General features: G+C 41.5%; 1 protein-coding gene across 1 annotated transcript in view; it reads left to right on the plus strand.

Moving 5' to 3' along the window:
- LOC139643837 (plexin-A2-like) overlaps positions 1–15,979 on the plus strand; it is a 53,026-nt gene extending 37,047 nt beyond the window's left edge. Inside the window, exons 17-31 of the mRNA XM_071519115.1 lie at positions 179–418; positions 1,545–1,688; positions 2,482–2,716; positions 3,534–3,676; positions 5,339–5,607; positions 7,456–7,522; positions 7,862–8,008; positions 8,752–8,911; positions 10,481–10,584; positions 11,974–12,070; positions 12,910–13,109; positions 13,292–13,461; positions 13,845–14,057; positions 15,036–15,186; positions 15,884–15,979. Of these exons, the coding sequence (XP_071375216.1) occupies positions 179–418; positions 1,545–1,688; positions 2,482–2,716; positions 3,534–3,676; positions 5,339–5,607; positions 7,456–7,522; positions 7,862–8,008; positions 8,752–8,911; positions 10,481–10,584; positions 11,974–12,070; positions 12,910–13,109; positions 13,292–13,461; positions 13,845–14,057; positions 15,036–15,186; positions 15,884–15,979 (2,436 nt within the window). The remainder of the gene's footprint in view (positions 1–178; positions 419–1,544; positions 1,689–2,481; positions 2,717–3,533; positions 3,677–5,338; positions 5,608–7,455; positions 7,523–7,861; positions 8,009–8,751; positions 8,912–10,480; positions 10,585–11,973; positions 12,071–12,909; positions 13,110–13,291; positions 13,462–13,844; positions 14,058–15,035; positions 15,187–15,883) is intronic.
- Positions 15,980–17,572: the final 1,593 nt, after the last annotated feature.

Raw genomic sequence — 17,572 nt, forward strand, 5'->3', positions numbered from 1 at the left:
AATGGTTATACTTTATATTATTTGAAATTAAACCGTTATATCTACATCTTTGTATAACATTTGTCCATGTAATTTCTCATATTTCATATTGCAAAGCTATAGAATATGTAAGTGAGGTTTTACTGTGACCTCTGTAAGTTGTCAACATGGTTTGGGTGATGATTTGATTTCTTTCCAGGTGTGCAAGGTGCTGAATACCACCACCATCAGCTGTTTCGCCCCCTCGTTGAAGGCGGAGTACACCCCCGACCAGGAGACGATCAAACATGTGGACGAGTTTGGCTTTGTGTTCAACAACGTCCAGGCCCTGCTCACTTACAACAACACAAGCTTCATCTACTACCCAAACCCTTACCTGGAGCCCCTCAGCCTCTCTGGGGTTCTGGAGCAGAAACCTGGTTCTCCCATCATACTCAAAGTAAGTTAGCGGAGACCTGTTGCTGTTTGGGTTTAATGAGTCCCAGTCTTTTGTGATCTGGTTCACTAAAATAGATAGCGAGAATTCTCTATAGCTAATAAGCACTTAGTACTGGCATGATGAGGACATTGTATCTTTAATCTTCAATATTGTTATTCTAGTTTATTGCCATCTATATTTTATCCTAACTGTCACTGCTGTAATGACCCAATTTTTCCTCAGTCCCATTTTATCTTAAGTGCTACGTGTATCATTATCAAATTAAGTGTGATACCATGGTGGAGACTAGTTAGTAGCCTCTATCTCATGGTATTGTTAATGCGTGTTTCTCAAAATTACAACCACATTTCCCATCACAAAGAGGATCTCGCTGGTTGTCCTTGTTTTTTGTTGAAGGTTTTCTCTTTCACTTTACTGAAGAGGATAAACATGTTTAAAGAGATTTTTCCAAAGACTCTTCACTCCTTCCACCATCTGCCATTGCGAGAAACGCTGAAATCTTTAGCTCTGTTTGCACCGGAAGAACAGTGTCCTCTTCCTGTTTTGTGCCATAAAGCAATCCAGCAGACTTCCCACCACATCCGAACTGATAGCACACAATGTAAAATGCAGTATGTTAGAGGCTGCCAATCTTCTCCTTGATGGTCTCGTTTGTTTACACAAATTATAATGTAATTATACCAGATTATGTGGTAATTATGTGGTAATTATGTGGTGGTTAACATGCTACACATTGGATTAATAGATAGCACATGGAAATATGAGGCTAAGAAACAGCAGCCATGTGGAAAAACATAAAAAATCAGAACATATATTTGGTATTTTCCCCAGCCTCTTGATATAATATTAATGTAATAATGTTTAGATTAGATTTGAAAACATCACTCATCTACCAGACCTTTGCTGTATGGATCCTCACCTGAAGCGTTCTTGGTGTTTATGTTTTTAACCAATGCTCCTAGTTCTTGCTGTGTATGTGCTGTATGTTCTTAACATTTGTGATGTGCTTGATCTCTTGCTCGTTTCTGTATTTATGTCTGTTGCTGCTCTGTAAAACACTTTGACAAACCTGTTTGTTGGAAGCAATCTATATATAAATATGACTTGACTGTTGTTGTTGTTGCAGGGACGTAACCTGGTGCCGTCTGCATCCGGTGGAGCCAGGCTGAATTACACAGTGTTGATTGGAGATACTCCCTGCTCCCTCACTGTCTCTGACACACAGCTGCTGTGTGAACCGCCAAACCTCACCGGCCAGCACAAAGTCCTGGTCAGTCCAATACTATTTCTGTCTGCCTGTGTTTTTATTTCTGTCCGTCTGACGCTCTGTCTGTCCTTCTGACTGCCTGTCTGCTTGGATGTAGGTCACGATCTGTCTGTACGTTACGCTGTTTGTGGGTCACCGACAGGCTTTCGGTTACGTCACTGTCATTCTGTCATTGTCTGTCACTCATGGTCTGGTAGGTTCCCGATTACAGAGCGTTGCCCTCCAGAATTATTGGCAGGCACCGCTGGTAATGAACGAGTGAGTGAAAGTGAAAGCGCTACAAAAGATAACCGACCAAAGAACTGAGCTAAATTATGTGCTTAGAACTTTCAGAAAATTCTATGTTCTTTTATTCAAAGGCTACTGTTCTGGAAAATTGTAAATTTTTTACTGTGTTATAAACTTTATTATGAAAAAGAGGATTGTCATAATTATTACCACCATTGGTTGCAAAGCTAAATAAACTCCCCATTAATTTTAAATTGTACAATTTTAAATAATACATTTACTGTAGTATAACTGCTACAAGTAATATACATATGCACTATAATCAAATAGTTTTTAGCAGATGAAATATCACAACTGTATGATACTGTCTACATTCCTACACATATTTCAATTTCAATTTGTATTTGCCAGCTTTATTCTTCAGCAGAAAGCCTTTTGATTATTGATCTTATTAGGTTTTATTTGTTATTGTTTCCTGCCTGTAAGCAGTTTGTAACTCTGTTTTGAAAAGTACTATGCAAATAAATGTTTTATTGTTAACACTGACTTCTGTTCGTCTGATGTCCAGGTCCAAGTAGGAGGTCTCCACATCTCTCCAGGAGCGGTCCACATCCGCTCAGACAGCCTGCTTACACTTCCCGCCATCTTCAGCATCACAGCAGGAGGAGGGCTGCTGCTCATCATCGTCATCATAGTCCTGCTCGCCTACAGACGGAAGTCGCACGAGAATGACCTCACTCTCAAGCGCCTCCAGATGCAGATGGACAATCTGGAGTCCCGGGTGGCTCTGGAGTGTAAGGAAGGTAAGGCAAACTGGGTCTGAATCAGAAATATTGTCTACCGATAATAACTCTCACTCCCATACGAACTCCCGACCTGTAATTGCATTTTTGAAAATTATTATTCTTATAGAGGCTTTGTTTAAACTGTGATTTATTGGAATGAGGATTTATTTATGTACATTTATTGTCTGAGCTTTTGGTGCAAAGACTGGCAGAATGTGACAGTTAAGCATGAGTTTTATAATGTAAAGTTTACTTTTGTAATGTTTGTAAACATTGGAGTAAAACATGCCTGTATTTCGAGTTTTGATCAACTGACAAAGTTCTAAAAGTTCCAGTTTTCCATCTGCAAGTAAAACTCAGCTATTTTTAAATGGTAAAATAAATTATGAATCGTATTATGTTACAGAGAAATGTAGATCCAAAGAATTTCAGGGCACTTTCTGTTCTTATTTTGGTTAATAGATCGCAATTTTAATCTTAAAATCTTGAATCTTTTTATCTTTTTTTTTGCTATGCATTATCCAACATAATAAAGGCTTTTTAATTGGATTTATATGGATCTGCAGTTCTCCATATGAACTGCCCCGCTTCCCAAAAAGCACCTTTCATCTCGGCATAGTGTTCAAGCCGAAGCAATGGTCTGTCTTTGTCATCATTGTGTTAGTTTACAATTCTTACAGTACTTCAGCTCATGTATTTAACGTTCAAATAAATTGAGTAAATCCTGGAATGTATTTCCTCATAGCAAGTTGCTCATAACTGCGATGTGTGACTCATGCAAAGACAAAATGTTTGTTTGCTAAAATGTTTAACGCACACCTCTTGTCATTTGCAGCCTTTGCAGAGCTGCAGACAGACATCAACGAGTTAACCAGCGACCTGGACAGAGCCGGCATCCCCTACCTGGACTACCGCACTTACACCATGAGGGTTCTGTTCCCCGGCATAGACGACCACCCGGTGCTGAGAGAGCTGGAGGTGAGTTCTCCGCCTCCGCCACAGAACATCGGAGTTCGTTCTCGACGCCACTTCTCCGATGTCCTGGACTCGGTCTCGGTCCTATTTTGACTCAAACTTATATGTTGACTCGACTTTTTTCCTGTCCTCCTAAAATTTTCAGCGATATGTATTTCTCCACCTGGTTGTTCCATTTTCTCCCCAGCACAATTTATGGGATCACACCTGTGTATAGTTTGTAATGGTCCTGTAATGGACTTCTATGCGTTGATTAGTCAGCATCAGTTGGATGTTGAAGGATTTAGTGCAGAGCTCCTGCAGATAGATCTACATCTCTGTTGATCCTTAAGAAACTCCTTAAGCATTATTTTTACATTTGGAAAGACATGTACAGTCTTTATTGACAATTTTGGTCTTGGTTTTGAGTCAGACTCAATTTGCTCTGGTCTCAGCCTTGACTTGGTCTCGACTCCCTTCAGACCTGGTCTTGACTCAAACTCAACCAGACCTGGTCTTGGAATTTGACTACAGCCCTGATCTGAAGGGGTTTAATTCCAAAAACACTATATATCCATTCTTGGAGAAATGTTCAGTCAGAAACACAAATGGTTCTATCCAGGGTCAGGACTAGACCGTCTATTGAACTATAGTCCCGGACCTTTTAAACACACTGCACACAACGTTACTCTAATTCCTACTTCTGTGGTGCCATATGTGAGCTGGACTAAGTTCTCATCATTTTCCATTAAGCCTGCATGCTGGTTAAACATTTCATTCTAAATATTGGCACTATAGACCTGTATGCTGCTAGATGCCTGCCAGTGTCATCTGTCATCTCTCTTTTGCTATGCATTTAACCCTTTGCTAAGCCTGATTTAACCCTTTGGGGAGCTGCTGAAACAAATGATAGGGACAGTGTAGGTCTTCTAAAATGTGCGTACCCAAATCTATGAAACATGAGCAATACAGAATCATAGTGCAAAATGTTGCTGAAGATACATGCAACTTTATCTTTCATCAACACAACCCTCTGAGTCTCTGATCCACCCGTTATTATTTTTCGATGAAATTGCCATACGCTCAAGATCAAAATTGAGTTTGTGTTACCAATTACAGTCTGTTCAACTGAGCCATTATTTTATTCGCAATGATCTCAGAAGATTTCTACTCTAAAGAGCATCTGAGATCGCACTTAGAACATCATTACTTTTTCATGAAGGTATTTCATTTTTCCCAGGAAATTTTTAGGCTATGTAGTCGCTCAAATTGTACCAGACTGATGTATTTATCAACTGAAAATCAAAAAATTCCCCCCCAGAGAAGGATGCAGCTGGACCTGTGTATTTCATGCCACTGCATCTGGGCTAAACCCCTGATGTTGTACAGTCCTAGTCAGGCCCCCGGGTCTATCCACAAAAGTGTCACTGTTTTGTATGCAAATGTCTTGAGATGGTTCATGACTTTAACATTATTCCATATGGTGCATTTCTTTCATACTAGCAATATTTTCTTTTAAGACTAGGCCTTTTTTTCAAATGGTGGATATTTCATTCATTCTCATATTCCTCTTTTTCTGTGGCTACTTTGCTCTTTGATCTCTGAAATATCTAATAAGTGTGTGTCTTTGTGTGTGTGTGTGTGTGTGTGCATGTGTGTGTGCACAAAAATGTATGATGTATATAGGTGCCAGGGAGCGGACAGGCGAATGTGGAGAAAGCCTTGAAGCAGTTTGCTCAGCTGGTGAATAACAAGGTTTTCCTGCTGACATTCATCCGCACTCTGGAGCTGCAGCGCTCCTTCTCCATGCGAGACCGCGGCTATGTGGCCTCGCTCATCATGACCGCTCTGCAGGGACGGCTGGAGTATGCCACCGACGTCCTCAAACACCTCCTGTCAGACCTCATAGAGCGCAACCTGGAGAGCAAAAACCACCCCAAACTGCTCCTGCGCAGGTAAACCCAGTAATACCTGTTTATGAAATATATGAGGACAATAGAAAAGAGAGAATCCATTATCTGAAGTTCATTTAATATCTCAAAAATATGTGTTATTTTCTCAACCAAGGATATGAGTTACTTACCATCTGTGCTGTTAATCATTTTGTGACTTACAATAAGTGCATTTTGTCAACAGTAGTCAAACCAACTGTATATCACAGTCTTTCATCAGCTAAGCCTTGAATAGGAATTAGTAGCATTTGTAAAATCTGCTTTTTTTGTATTATTATTATTTATCATTACATGATAGATACTGTAGGTTAATTCAAGTGGGGTCCAGGTGTAACCTGAAGAGATGTGTCTTCAGTCTCTGGCAAATATGGATATGATATACGTACAGAACTGTATGAATATGAAGCAAGGCATTGCCAAAAAAGGGCATCTGTCCTCAGAAAACCTTCGATAGAAAATTAAGTCAAATTCACATTCATGCAGTTACACTCATTCACTCTAGGGAGCGGCCTTTACAGTTTTCTGCTCTCTGCCTCTGGAGGTTAAGTGCTTATGACAGCGGCACCTCAGTGGCAATGTTGAGGGGAGACAGCAATTACTCCTTCATTTCTCTGTCTAGATTTTCCAAGATGGTGAGGGGATCTGCACCAGTCGCCTTCCGGTCACAAGCCTGATCAGTGCCGATCAGTGCTGCTAATCCTTTGGCATAGATAATTCCTTCGTGCATTGTCCTTTCCAGCCCAGTTGCTGCACTTCTGATGGATGAATAACTAGGCCAGCGAAGGAAAGCCCAGCTCCGTTCGGTTTTGTGTTGTGCAGTGGCGTGAAACAGCCGTTAAGAGTCTGGGAAAAAAAAAACACAAGAGTGCCTGAGAAGACAGGTGAAAGACAGGAGCAGCGAAAGTGATAGAGAGTGGGAGGGACTGGGAGAGGAAGAGCACCTAATGGTTGGGGGAAATGTGAGTGCAGCAGCGGCAGAGCCATTGTCAGTCTGGCTTATCTTCTGTGTGCCACTCATGAAACATTCAGCTGTTGCTCACGTTTCTTCCCTCTTCACCTCTCCTCTCCTCCCTCCTCTCTCCTCTCCCCCATCTTCCCTCCACCTCTGGTTATCTGCTGATTGTTTTCCCAGTGCCGAGACTGGCCTGCTGAATGTTTCATGAGTTTTTTTAGGAGGGCCCTCTCAATCTGAGGCACACTCATTAAATATAAGGATGAGTTAACATGTGAGGCAGGAGAACTTGAACTTGTTAGCCCAAACATGCTGCTCTTGCGGAAGCACTCTAAAAAATCTAATGGGATGCAGTCAATGGAGGAGCGGATATAGGTTAAGGTGAGGAGGCGGATAAGGATTGAAGGAGAGTGACAGAGAGACAGCAGTTTAGGGAGAGTGAGAGAGGATGGTGGCTGCAACACTGCTAGCTTTGAATCAAATTAAAAACAGTTTATAATCCAGTTTAAAGGTATTGTTGCACGATTTAAGGGGATTACTACACTTAGTCATGAAATCTTTCCCATCTGGTTTCATGTTAGATAGCTAAGTGCTGGCACAGTGAGGAAGGAACAGAGTGAAAGGACTTAAAGTGGACATCAAAGTTGCGTCTGCACAATTATGTCATGACCCAAATATATTCTGCACTAGCAGCACTCAGCTACATTGGAGTATGTGTCCTTTGAGACCGCGCGGCCGAGTAAGGATGTTATGTCTCTGTAAAGTCACCACGTTACTTTTTTTCCCAACACTGTCAGGCTCTTCTACGTCTTAAGTCATAAAAGAATCATCAGAGCACTCCAGCTCTCTGTGGGACATCTCCAGCTAACAAATGAGTACACTTTCCTCTTGTCTTGCAGAACAGAGTCAGTGGCGGAGAAGATGCTGACAAATTGGTTTGCCTTCTTGCTCCACAAATTTCTCAAGGTAATGTAAATGACTCGTGCACCTCATCGCTGCAGATGTCACTGTGATACATTACGGCGCTCCTTAAAATGATTAGCATTGATTCGATACCAAATAGACTGCTGTGTACACTGGAGTCGCAGCCGTCGTTTTATCCGTCTGATATTGATGTGTTTTGTGGGCGGTATGGAGGGATAATGCTCACCTATAGGGTCAAACATATCTCCAGCTTTCATGTCATGCACTAGTGTCTGTCTCTCACTGTCTGCGCTGGTGAATAATCTCTTTTCTTCCCTCTTCTTCTTCCTATCTTTCTCCCACCTTTCTCTGTAATCCCTGGGTTCCCCGTCCAAAACAAAGGAGTGTGCTGGCGAGCCTCTCTTCATGCTGTTCTGTGCTATCAAACAGCAAATGGAGAAGGGACCCATAGACTCCATCACCGGAGAGGCGCGATATTCCCTCAGTGAGGATAAGCTCATCCGACAACAGATCGAATACAAGACCCTGGTGAGTCACCAAGACACTCAAAAAACAAAGAGTCCACAATTCTGTCTGTAATCACTTTTTTTCATCTCTTGACAAAGAGGAATGACGAATCCAAATCTGCCTAGGCGGTGGTAAGAAGGCAACATCTTATGTGCCTTTGAATGCTGACCTTGTGTTTTGATAGTTTCAATAACACGAAGTCAGTGGACAGATAATGAAACAGGATGAAAATACTTAACTTTTAAATGCTAAACCGTGACAATCTCCACAGTTTTCCTATTTCTTCCACTAGAGTTTGGTAAATCCTGACTGGTGTGCACTAAACTTAATCAGCAAAGAGTTCATCGTTTCATTCTTGGAAGGGCCACCTATATACAACAACATGTTTTTTTTTTCTGTTTCCCCTCCATCAAAATTAAGCATGCTGGGGTTTCACTAGCCCGTCAGAGTAACTTCTCCCTCAGGCTTTAGCCCCCAAAGCAGAGCCAGCCAGCCGGCGACAGGATGACACCTCTCTGATCGTCATGTCGGACAGTCTGAGAGGCTGTGTCTCATTACTTGTTTAGTGCCCCCCCACTAGAGCTGCACAACCCGCATCCCGGAGGTGTGAAATTACATTTCTGGCCAAGATCCTCTCCACTAGGACAGTTTGGTGAGGAGTAGGTAATGAAAGGACTTTTTTTTACAAGCAACACCTTTCTCTCTGTCTCTTTCTCTCACCTACCCCCTCCCTCTTTCTCTTTCTCTCTATCCTGGTTCCCCAGACGCTGAGCTGTGTGAACCCAGACAATGAGAACAGCCCAGAAATCCCTGTCAAGGTGCTCAACTGTGACACCATTACCCAGGTAAAGGAGAAAATCCTGGACGCAGTGTACAAGAACATGCCCTACTCCCAACGGCCCCGCGCTGCAGACATGGACCTAGGTAAATCATACTGTGAAAGACTAATTGTAGGCAATACTGAAATAATACTAACACTGAGAGGTAATTGCCATGACTCAGGATTAGGGCTGAAAGATATTGACAAAAAAATCTAATTGCAATTATTTGACAAAATAATGCAATTGCTATTTAAACTATCATTTTTTATAACTTTAAAATTGTTTAAAGAAAATTTTGTTCAAAATTGATTGTTAAAAAAAATAGATGTGTGCAGGATTTACCGAGTTTGAGTATGATGAAAGGTTTTCACCAGTATTGTTACTAAAATACCTATTCAGAAATCCAGTTTGCTCCTCGCTCTTAAAGGAATAGTTCACCCAAAAATGAAAATTCTGTCATCATCTCCTCACCCTCAGGCCAGTTGAAACACAGGTGAAGTTTGTCCATATAACACACAGGGAGGCTGCAGCACAACTCCATAGCAACCTTCTCCAAAACAACTGAAGTCAGTGGGGACCAGTTCTTCAGAGTTCCAAAAAGACCTACAGTATATTTACACCATAATTTAGTGCAAATCTTAACTACAGCTGAATGATTTGCAACAAATAATGGTGTATAGATCTTTCTATTCACAGTGTGATTGTGTGGCTGTTTTTGTTTTGGAAGTCTAAAGAACAGGTCCCCATTGACTTCAGTTGTTTTGGAGAAGGCTGCTACCAAGTTGTGCTGGTAACCTCCCTGTGTGTTATATGGACTAACAAATTTCACCTGTGTTTCATTTGGCATGAGGGTGAGTAGATGATGACAGAATTTTCATTTTTGGGTGAACTATTCCTTTAAGCAATTAATTGCGATTTGGAAATTGCAGAAGTTCATATTGTGATTTTGATTTCTTTTCGATTAATTGTTCAGCTCTACTCAGGATGTGGTGTAATGTTGATGGGAGCACCTACATAGAAACTTACGGGGATTGGTTTCAATGAGTTAGACCTACAGCATCTACAGAGGGTGCAACATCAAATTCTGGCAAAAAAAACCCAACTTCCATACCTGTAGCTACACTCACCACTGCTAAAGTTAAACCTTACTGACACTGCACCTACACCCACAGCATGTCAACCGGTATTAAATGACTGGGAGCACCAGCTGACATGCTCTTTTCAAGGGGAGTGAAGAACTTACCTTGTAGGAAGTAGCTGATATTGCTCCGGGGTTTGTAGTTTTTACCCCTTAAGGGGCTTTTATTGGTGAGGGATTTGGAGAGGATCAGCTTCTCCTAGTTGCTCTAGGCATCTTAAATCTCAGACCGTGTGAGGAGGCTGCGTCATATTATTCTGTGTTTTGTTCTCAGAATCACAATCGCTTTAATCACCAAGATCAAGAAGTGTACAGGGCTTTTTGTCGGGGTGACATTAGGGTAGAGGCGCTTGACATCTGACAGAGTTTGACAGAACAAACTGACACAGGTGGTACAAGGACAACATCATCTCACCTGCAGTGCAAAGAGACGGTGTAAGACTGGCTCATGGTGCTGTCAGGCGCTTAGATAAAAAAAAAAACCACCAGATGGCATATGTTACACATTCAATATTAATTGCATTTTTTCCCCAGAATGGCGGCAGGGCAGGACGGCACGTGTGGTCCTGCAGGATGAGGACATCACTACCAAAATAGAGAGTGACTGGAAGAGACTCAACACGCTCATGCACTACCAGGTCTGCTCATAACAACTATCATACTTTTTAGAAAACCACTGCACACCTGGCACATATAACCTACAAACTTTGAGCCTTTTGCAACATTTTTTTCAACTTTTGATTGTCCAGAGAAGGTTTGATAAACACACTCACACAAGCATGATTATAGTCTAGCTAGCATATACACTAGTGTGCCTGTGTCTTTTGTTTCAATCCATAGATCTAACTCCACAGGTCACCAACCTCCAGCTTGAGTCATCCTGTTCCTTATTCAGTCTGATGATAGCCTGTGCTGTCTTGCCTATCAGCTTCGGGACAACAACACCACTTCCATGCAGCTCACATTTACTTTAGCCTACTCTTGTTGTTCAAACAAAGAGAAAAATAGAGACAAAGGAAATCTACATTTGCCACACCAAAAGCGGGTTTGACAAGAGAGGAATGTATTCTCTCTTATCTGTCAAGGAGATGCACAGTTTGCGCTTTTATTTTTAATCTCTCTGCAAAGTGTGGACATGTTTGTTCTGCTGCTAAGCTGGATTTGTATTAGTTTCGTTTGTAGCTCATGCAGAACAGTAGTGTGAATTCTGCTCACGATGAGGCCGATATCCCTTCCTGTGCCAGGCACAGCTACCGAATAGTTATCTGGAACTATACTGCATAGACTTAATGGAGGACTGGCACTCACACTGAGCTGCTGCTTAGCCTTGTTAACTTCAAAACATTCACACAGTCAATAAATGTGCAGGCAGGCAAACAAGCATATATTCACTATGACTTTTATCCAACTGTGTGCGCAGTAGGTGAGATTACTTAAAACTTTGGGCTAACAATATGTCATCAGCGACTTTTCCACAGCAAGGCAAAGTGGGGTTTATCAATGCCAAGACCAAATTCAGAAGCACTATTAGTTTATTTGGTTCTATAGTTGAAATCATCTCCGTTAGCAACGAGATTCTGATGGAATCTTGTTTAGTTTAGTTTAGTTTGAACTTTATGTTTGTGGAAATTCAATGACATGGATAATTGATAAGTTAGGTTTGTTCCTATAGTGGAAGCTGTTGCTCAAGAAAGACTTGATTGTTGTAGATATTACTGTTTCGCTGTTGTCATAGAAGAACCCTATAAGTCTAGTTTCAGTTATTTTCCTGAATATTTTAAATGTTTTTACTTGAACTGAAGGCTGACATGGTCCTTTATAGGTTGAGTAAGTCTCATGACCCTGTGGCCCATGAAACACATCCACAACCTTTAGAATAAAACAAAAAAAAATGCCTGGCTTTTAATCTGAAAGGTTGTTTTTAATTCCTGCCATGTGTACTTTTTGAATATGCAAGATTCTGGCCCAACAGCTGTGAGCTGGGAGATGGATAAACATGATGGAAATGTTTTGCCTGTGTGTTGCAGGTGTCGGAGCGCTGTGTGGTGGCCTTGGTGCCTAAACAGATGTCCTCCTTTAACATCCCCTCCTCAGCCAGCTTCCCACGCAGCATCAGCAGATACGGTCAGTACCGTTTCGGAAATACATACTCACTCTGTGCTGCACCATCTGTTGCTGTCACTCATCAGTCTGTTGTACAGCACATTAAACAAAGAGTTGCAGAAGTAAGGTATTCACAACTTTAAGGAAAGAAATGATTGATAGCACAAAGTTAAGACAAGTTATGTCACTTTGAAAGGATAGTAGGTAACTTCAGCTATGTTCAGACAGGCAGCTCAAATCCAATTTGTTTTGCATATCCGATACAAGTCTGATCAGAACAGAGTCTGAACAGCAAAAAACACATATGGAATTTGATCTTTTCAGATCAGATTTAAAACACATTCATAGGTAATCTGAAATGTGATTCAAATCGCATCTCTGAAAATGCTGCTCACTTCAGATTTCTCAGTTCAGATTTCGAGTGTTTTATTTTCCATCACTGGACAACATGTATTTAATGTCACACGTTGCGACAAGAAGAGCAGAGAACAAAAAACATGGAGGAGACACAGTAAGAGAATACCAGCGCCTGGCCAGAAAACGCGGCTGTAGTCACCATGCACACGGCTGTTTTGTTACTATGACAACCAATGTCGTAATGACAGCAAATTATTATACTGTCTAAAGACACAAACACAATCTGGTCTCTTGTAAATTACAATGTGGACAGTCAGCCTTACAGATCAGATTTGGAAAAACAAATCAGATTTTTCTGCCATCTGAATATAGCAAGTCCTTGGTTGACAAAATAACATGAATATAGACATAGATTTTTTTTTATATAGATATAAAATTAACTTCAGGCAACATTTTGTTTATTTGAAATACAATTCTTCTATGTCTGACCTTGGACCATCCAGGTGTGGACGTCCCGTTCCGCTCCACCCCCACCAGCCCGGACAGCCCCCACTCCCGTGTGCCCATGCTGACCCCTGACCTGGAGAGCGGGGTGAAGGTTTGGCACCTGGTGAAGAACCACGACCACGGGGACCAGAAGGAGGGCGAGCGCGGCAGCAAGATGGTGTCTGAGATCTACCTGACGAGGCTACTGGCAACAAAGGTACAATATCAGCTCTCCATCTGTGACAAATAAGTTCTATAGACCTTGTTCCCATAGAATAATTTTCAGGGCCTCAAGTTGCCTTGGGAATAGGTCAGTTTTGTTCAACAGAGCTATTCTATTCTATTCTATTCTATTCCATGCTCATATGAAGACTTATCTCCTTGCATTGTCTCCTTCAGGGCACACTGCAGAAGTTCGTGGACGACCTGTTTGAGACTTTGTTCAGCACCGTGTGTCGGGGCACCGCTCTGCCCCTCGCCATCAAATACATGTTTGACTTCCTGGACGAGCAGGCCGACAAACACGGCATCCACGACATGGACGTTCGCCACACCTGGAAGAGCAACTGGTGAGGGAGAGAGAGGGGAGCCTCGCTTGTCAACTTCACTGTGATTATAAAGCCATATGACTGTGTTTAACACATTACACATACAGTAAGTTGTTAAACTGTGAAGGTGTTGAGGAAATATAAAGCAGGACCAGAAACATCCTCAATATAAACACTTCTCTAATACTGAGCACAAAGTGTCTAAAAGCCTAAAAGACATTTTTAATTAAAGCTACTTCAAGGAAAAAGAAGGTGTTGCTGACACTTTGTACGCATGGAGCAAATTATTTCATTTTGCACATACCACACAAATCTTAAAATGTGTAAAATCTCTCTCTCTCTCTCTCTCTCTCTCTCTCTCTCTCTCTCTCTCTCTCTCTCTCCTTCCTTTTCGTTATCTGCAGCCTTCCCCTGCGCTTCTGGGTAAATGTGATCAAGAATCCCCAGTTTGTGTTTGACATCCATAAGAGCAGCATCACGGACGCCTGTCTGTCGGTGGTGGCCCAAACCTTTATGGACTCCTGCTCAACGTCTGAACACCGTCTGGGCAAAGACTCACCCTCCACCAAGCTGCTCTATGCCAAGGACATACCGCATTACAAAAGCTGGGTGGAAAGGTGCGTGTGTGTGTGTGTGTGTGTGTGTGTGTGTGTGTGTGTGTGTGTGTGAGCATAAAAAATGTCCTCAAAGTGATAGATTTTGCTGGTCCTCACTTTGAGGGACTAGTTCAGAGTTTATTTCTTGGGTTTAGTGTTAGGTTTAGGTTAGGTAGTTTGGGGTTAGGGCTTGGGTTTAGGTTTAAGGTAATAGGATAAAGTAGCCTATATATACAGTATATATACAGTATATATATGTATGTATGTATATGATAGATAATCTTCATTTTGGATGATTGAGTGCCTCCTCTATTAGGATTCCTGATGTTCTTGCTATAGTCGACATTGGCATTTTTGTGGACTGTTTTTGATGCCATTTCCTTTCATATTAGAATCAACTGCATGATTCTTATATTATATTCTACTGTGTTTTTCACCCTTTTTTTCTCTCCTATGTGTGTATGTTAGTGTGTATGTTAGTGTCTGTATATTTCCTTTATGTGAATAATAATAATTAAATTAATTAATTAATTAATTAATAATTAGGATTGGTTTTAGGTTAGGTTAAGGGTTAAGGTTAGGCATGAAGTTCAGAAGGTTAAGGTTAGGTTTAGGGTTTAGGGAATGAATGTAGTGACTGAAGGTCCCCACAAGTATAGTGATACATACATCAGTGTGTGTGTGTGTGTGTGTGTGTGTGTGTGTGTGTGTGTGTCTTTCTGAAAAAGTCGGAAGTGTGCGTGTGTGCTCGGATGCGGCAGCATGTTGTATTGTACTGTACGACTGAAACCGGTAGTGACACATTTCCTTATTTTCCTGCCAAAACTCCTACTGTAAGGTTCACAGCCATCTATAAACGCTATATATTCTTTAGCTTTTCATGAGCCTCCACGGCTGAATGAATGAATCAGAGTGAGGAGAAAGGTCTGGTACACACGACTATCCGCTCACACAAATCCCTGGCCTCGACACTGACGGTGTGTGTGTGTCTCCTTCAAGGTACTACGCTGACATCAACCGCCTGCCTGCCATCAGCGATCAGGATATGAATGCCTATCTGGCTGAGCAGGCCCGCCTTCACTCCAACGAGTTCAATGTGCTCAGTGCCCTGCATGAGATCTATGCCTACGTCAGCAAGTACAGCCAAGAGGTGAGGCCGTGGCGTGATATCTATCTACTGTGGAGCTCCTACTGCCATGGTTAGCTGACTGCCGTGTTAGCAGGTTGTAATAGGAGCGTTATTACTCAGGAATTGACCTGAAGGTTATAGTTAAGTTACGTAAAAGCAATTTTTGGATCATTTATGTACTTACTTTTATTTATTCACATTATTATGTACTTGTGCTCTAGAGATGTGAATGTAATATTGATATTGTAAGTAACCGTTGTCATCGCCAGCATCATTATTTCTCCCTAGTAGTATACTTGGTGTTGTTCTCGTATTTTTATAATTTTTTGTGATGTTAGATATTGCTTTGTAGATATACCTGGACATATCAGATGACAAAATATTACTTAAGCGCATCTGTTTTCTATTTCTATTGAATCAAGAGCGAACTTGAGGAAGCAGCTGTGAAACGCGATGTTTGCTCTTGAGTGTTTTATTTATATATATCGACATTGGTCATTCCTGCAATCACCAGCACCTGAGAAAGAAACATGTGGCTGTGCAGAGGACACATATATAATTATATACTGTATATAAATATATATAACTGCAGTATGTTTCCTTGAACTGCTACTGTAATGAATGACATGCCTCGGTGACCTTGGTTCTGCAGTTTATGTGCTCATGTACCCCTGTCTTTGTGTGTGTGTGTGTGTGTGTGTGTGTGTGCGTGTATTAGATCACTGAGGCACTGGAGCAGGATGAACAGGCCCAGAAGCAGAAGCTGGCTTACAAGGTGGAGCAGATCATCTCAGTCATGTCTACAGAGAGCTGAGACACACATATACACACACACACACACAGGTACACACACACACACACACACACACACATACACACTCACAGAGAGATAGCCATGTACTCAAAGACATTAAAGAAACAGTATGGACCTATAAACACATTTACAAGGCAAGTGGCACACACACGTGCATGTATGCACACACACACACACACGCACTTATGCAGATACACATTCATGCATAAACACACACACACACACACACACACACACACACACATAGTGATGTTTGCAGAGACACTACAGAGACTTTATGGACCTATAAACAAACAGGGAACATGGCGTGCGCACACACACACACACACACACACACACACACACACACAGATATACATACATACAGATGTACATACACAATACACAGACACACAAACCACACCACACATCAAACAGCAGACCGTCCCAAAGCACGACTTTTGGATCCACTGTCATCATTTTTTTTTATTTTTTCTGAAGAAACTCCAACAGGCAGACATCCAACTTCTAAAAGGCTCCTATAGAGAGAGGGTTTGGGCCATCATGGCTGCTGAAGTTGCCGCCAATTCTTTTCCACTGGGTAATGGTTTGTCTTTGTAGTTGGTGGTTATGCTAAATGTGTGTGGCGTAGCTTTGTAGCTGCAGCTCTGAAGAGAATAGCACTTAATACAAAATGACTCAACTTGAGAAGTCACCGGGGGAGCTCAGCAAAGACAGGAGACAATTTAATGGGACGACACTTGTGAGGAGACAAGACTACAAGTACTTTTTTTTTTTTATGTCAAACATGAAGGACACTGATTCGCACTACATATCACAGACTTGGCCTTGGAGTGGCATTGCCATTTGGAGCCGAGACGTGTAATTTTGTGTCATAAAGCCTTTTTCCTAAAGCCTTTTAAAGGCCTATAAAAAGAGAACACTAAAGACTCTGGCGCCGTCGAATATCTTCATCGCAGCTGAAGCTCCATTTCAGAGGATATTTGTTTGTTTGGTGAAGATTTTCTGAATCGCAATTCTGCTAAGGATTGAAAACAATCTACACAAAGCTCTTCGTTGACAGGGTGAGGGTCAAATTCTTTCACAATCCCAGACTGACAAGGCATCACACTGCAATTTGGAATAATTGTATATTTCCAGACCCAAGCTTTTAGTGCCAAATATAATATTTCTCATGTTTCATTCATGTTAAATGCTCCTGTAGAAGCTATTAATAATAGATGCCATTGTTCGGAAAGATCCCATTTGAGATAAGAAATTTTGTACAGTAATGATCTATAGACCACTAATTCAGCCATTCAAAGATAAGTGGAGACCAAATTGAACTGTGGCAGAAAGCATGATTAATGACACTATAACCCTGATCACGGATCAGATTAGCCTCACCCTGGCTAGCAGCATCACTCTCCCACCCTCCGCCTCTCATCAGTCATTGTTTACATTGAACATGATACTTGAAATGCACCAAGTGTACAAGATATTAAAAACACCTTCTCCTTCTGTGAAGTAATCTGGACAGTTTAATTGAGATGAAGGCTTTGATGCGGTGTTGATTTTACCTGTTAAATCTGCTCTAAGCATTAAGTGGAGATG

The sequence above is a fragment of the Centroberyx affinis genome, unplaced genomic scaffold (genome assembly GCF_046629955.1).
Source record: "Centroberyx affinis isolate AG114_WGS23_722 - 3 ecotype Tasmania unplaced genomic scaffold, CSIRO-AGI_Caff_v1 ptg000659l_1, whole genome shotgun sequence".
Lineage (NCBI taxonomy): Eukaryota > Metazoa > Chordata > Actinopteri > Beryciformes > Berycidae > Centroberyx > Centroberyx affinis.